Below are 3,822 nucleotides of genomic sequence, written 5' to 3'. Positions count from 1 at the left end.
GTTGGACCAACAAATCGTAGTTTGTTTGACGTTTGTACCTACCATTTTTCTTTCGTAATATGTACCAATGATTAGTAGGGTAGAAAATGACTAGAGAATTGGTAACATGTACCAAAAAATTCGTCGTATTTACTAACTAGTCCTCTCAGTGTACGCTCACCAAAAGCTGATTTTGTGCTGTACTTAAAATCAAATACTCTCAGAATTTCACCCAAAACGTTGCACTACTATTTAAACGTGTAGTCTAGACAAAGACAAAGTTTGTTTATATTTACTATCAACAGAGTGCCTGAATACACGGCGTATGTATTTTTGCAATCTGTTCCATTGTTGAATACTTATCACCTATAAAACTCTTTTTCGGTCATTCGGCGTGCTTATCATCAATAGTGAGTCAATAATTGGAACAGTGTTTAGGGTCCTAAGATAAAAAATTTCATCAAAGATTCGTAGCTGATACAGAATCCAGAGCAGTGTCCTTTCGTCATTGGCGAATACGTCGTCAAACGGTGTGTTGCATGCTCCCTTCACAAGCAAAACCAAAACAGTAATAATTGATGAGAGCATCATAAACATAGCTGTTTAGAACGGCTGCTGTTTTTTTGTGCCTGTATATAAATCCCATTCCATTCGTACGTCTTGTGACATCTTGCGAAACGAAAGTGAGAAAATTATTAATAGAACAAGTGTACATATTGTCTCCACCCACACCGTCGTTTGGCCTTGCAGTTGTCAACGAAAACAACAAATTTTGGCACTGCACTTGCTCACATCGTCTCTCCGGTTCCCGTAGTTGGTACGCAAAATTCGCCTTTGGCAGATTTTCACCCGTGGCATAATGGTGGGACAGCACAAATTTCAGCTAGCCGATGTGTCCGTTCTGAACCGAGACCACGTCAAAATACGCGACCCGGACAAGGTTCAGCATATGCTGAACGAACTGGTGGCCGGTGGCATAGAGAAGCTGCAGATGGTGACGGATTTCGATTACACAATTACGAAGCAGAAGCTTGACAATGGGGAGAAAATTCTCACCAGCTTTGGGATGTTCAACGAGTGCAGGTCGTTACCTGTACATGTGCTGGAGGAGTCGCAGAAACTCTTCGAGAAGTATCGCCCGATCGAGATCGATCCGCTCATGCCGCTCGATGAGAAGATTGTGTACATGATCGAATGGTGGACGAAAACGGGAGAGTTGCTGAAGTAAGTACATTGCATTATTTTATTTTATAGAACGCGAGAGAGTAAGTGATAGAACTTAAATTACATCGGTGATCATCAACGAGGAATGAGTTCTAAAAATTTTCATTAAACCGTCAATGTGGACACAATGGAATGAGAACTGGTCCAAGCTGTAGGTTGAAACTGCTGCTAAGAGATGTTTTTTGAATTTGTGAGAAGGAAAGCTCAGATAGTCTCATGAACAATATAACAACTCCTTACTTTTCTTTTTTGATTTCATTCTCACGGGACGCCGATAAAGATTATGAAGATCGATCCATAATTTCCCGCCGTATTCTATCTATGTTGACATCCCCAGTCCCATTCGTTAGGCTTCCGCTTCTCCATATCTACAAGGATACAATAGATAGAAGATATTATTTGCTGCTCCAGCATTGTTCGACACAATTATGGCTACAGTATTGATGGTCATTGCCGTCGTCTTGTGTTTGGCTATTTGCAGATGCCTGACGAGGCTTTTGTGGTGATGAAACTGATAGCAAACTATTTGTGGTGATGAAACTGATAGCAAACAAACTATGAATTTACAAAAGACATCCCAAAAGAAATACCGACTGAGAAATGTGATATTTTCACTCACTAAAACTATGCCTTGTGCGCCAACCAAAAAATCTGCGAACCGAATGACGTGGAGTAACAGTAGTCGTGCCAAAATCACTTGCTCTATTCTAGAAGACATGCTGGTTCTTACATTTTAAGAATGAAATTCGATTTCGGTCATATGACCATCATGAACCCGTTTACGGCGATCGATCCGTTGGGCCCAATTTTCACCCATTTCGACCGGAATGTCGCGAATTTTGGGTTCGATTTTTTATCTCTGAGCTCCTCTAAAGTTGCTGGATTGTTGACATAGACCAGTGACGTGGCATAGCCCCATAAAAAGAAATCCAATTGCGCCAAAACGCATGAACGAATCGACAGTCCCACTTCTCGGAATAACACGTTCACCAAACTTACGTTTCAATAAATTCGTTGTAACGCGCGCTGTGTAGCAAGTGGCACCGTCTTGTTAAAACCACATATAATTGATGTTAAAATCTTCCAATTTTTGGCCAAAAATAGTCTTCCAATATGTCGCGATAGCGCTCTCCATTGACGGTAACATGACGGTCGCTGTGTTCATCGCATCTGTTTATTAGGCTCATTTAGCAATTCGACTGTAACAGAGCCGAATTTATTCATGTATATTTTTTATCTTAAGATATTTTTGTTGTATATGGATGCTTCACTTGCCCAATCGATTAACTATATTTTTTTAATATTATTATTTTTCAGTATCAAACACTTGATTAGCTCCTAACTGTATATATTAAAAACAAATTTCTTTAATAATAAGTATTAACACCACTAAATGACAAAATCTTTTTAGCCATTGAATAATAAATAATAATAAAATATATAATGTTTCATAATTTTTCTCAACAATTGAAGCATCCATATTACACTGTAGCCATTTTTAGACGTAAGGGTATTCCTATCTATCGATAAACGTTTGATTTATCTATTACATAGTAGCCATTGAGGCGTAAGAGTATTCCTATTCTATCGATACACATGTCGCCTTTTTCGGCGCAAGAATTTTTCTTATTGTTCGAATGTTCACAGCGGGACTGTTGATATGAGGCTTCCATTGTTGTGTTATTAATAGTGCCAATTACCGATGCAGCAGATCGTAATGTGAGCGGTAAGGGGCTGGGATTACATGACGGTCGCTCTCATCGATGAAAAAATACGACCCAATCATACCTCCGGCATGTAAACCACATCAAATAGTAATTTTTTGGGGATTCAATGGTGTTTCTTGAAGCACATATGGGTTTCCATCTAACCAATACCACATATTTTGCTTGTTGGCAATGTCAATTATCCGGAAACCGTCCTCATGAAGCTGAAGATGATTTTGTGATGAAAATCATCATTTTCTTCAAGATGCTTCAGAGCCCAATCGGAGAAGTTTGGGCACTTTATATGGTCAAGTGGCTTCAGTTCTTGAGTCAATTTGATCTTGCAAGGATGTAACCCAAGATCTTTTCAAAAAACAGGAAGTGGGTTATATCTATGGTATAACCGCAAGGTGACGTAGGACTATCGTTGATTTAGAGATCATTTGTTTGAAGTTGAATCTGAATTCATTCTGAATGAATGAATATTTGGGGGACTTCGAAAACGAGAGTGTTACGTTGGATGCACAAGGTTTTATGTATCCAATATTGGATACGGAAATATTCTACTGATGGGGAAGAATAATCTTCAGAATCTATTCTGTTAATTGCGATTGATCGAAAAATCACAAAACCAAATGTATTTGGTCACAGTGTTACATGGATAGAAAACATTCAAATTAACTCTTTCACATGAATGTATTTTTAAATTCCCAGAGGAACTGGCAGATTATTTTCCGGATCTTTCTCGATGCTGAATGGCATCCAAACGGAAAGAATTCCGCGCGTGTATGTATGTGTGTGTGTGTGTGTGTGTGTGTAGCGGCTGCTTCGAGATCTTCCCGGGGAACAGTTTGTGGCATCACTCTCCTCCTGATGGATTCCCTTCTGGGCTAAGGTGCACAAACAGGCTCTT

At 39.3% G+C, this 3,822-nt stretch overlaps 1 protein-coding gene across 1 annotated transcript; it reads left to right on the top strand.

Moving 5' to 3' along the window:
* The first annotated feature begins 259 nt into the window (after window positions 1–259).
* On the top strand, window positions 260–3,612 carry LOC129768316 (7-methylguanosine phosphate-specific 5'-nucleotidase). The gene has a single exon (XM_055769872.1). The coding sequence runs from the start codon at window positions 839–841 to the stop codon at window positions 1,205–1,207; it is 369 nt and encodes a 122-aa protein (XP_055625847.1). The 5' UTR covers window positions 260–838; the 3' UTR covers window positions 1,208–3,612.
* The last annotated feature ends 210 nt before the right edge of the window (window positions 3,613–3,822 follow it).

Source organism: Toxorhynchites rutilus, chromosome 2, assembly GCF_029784135.1.
Source record: "Toxorhynchites rutilus septentrionalis strain SRP chromosome 2, ASM2978413v1, whole genome shotgun sequence".
NCBI lineage: Eukaryota > Metazoa > Arthropoda > Insecta > Diptera > Culicidae > Toxorhynchites > Toxorhynchites rutilus.
Note: the sequence above shows the minus strand (reverse complement) of the source record. Positions and strands in the feature narration are given on the sequence as shown.

Bases quoted from the DNA above. Each gene is read 5' to 3' on its own strand.
- LOC129768316 (XM_055769872.1), top strand. From the start codon at position 839: ATGGTGGGACAGCACAAATTTCAGCTAGCCGATGTGTCCGTTCTGAAC.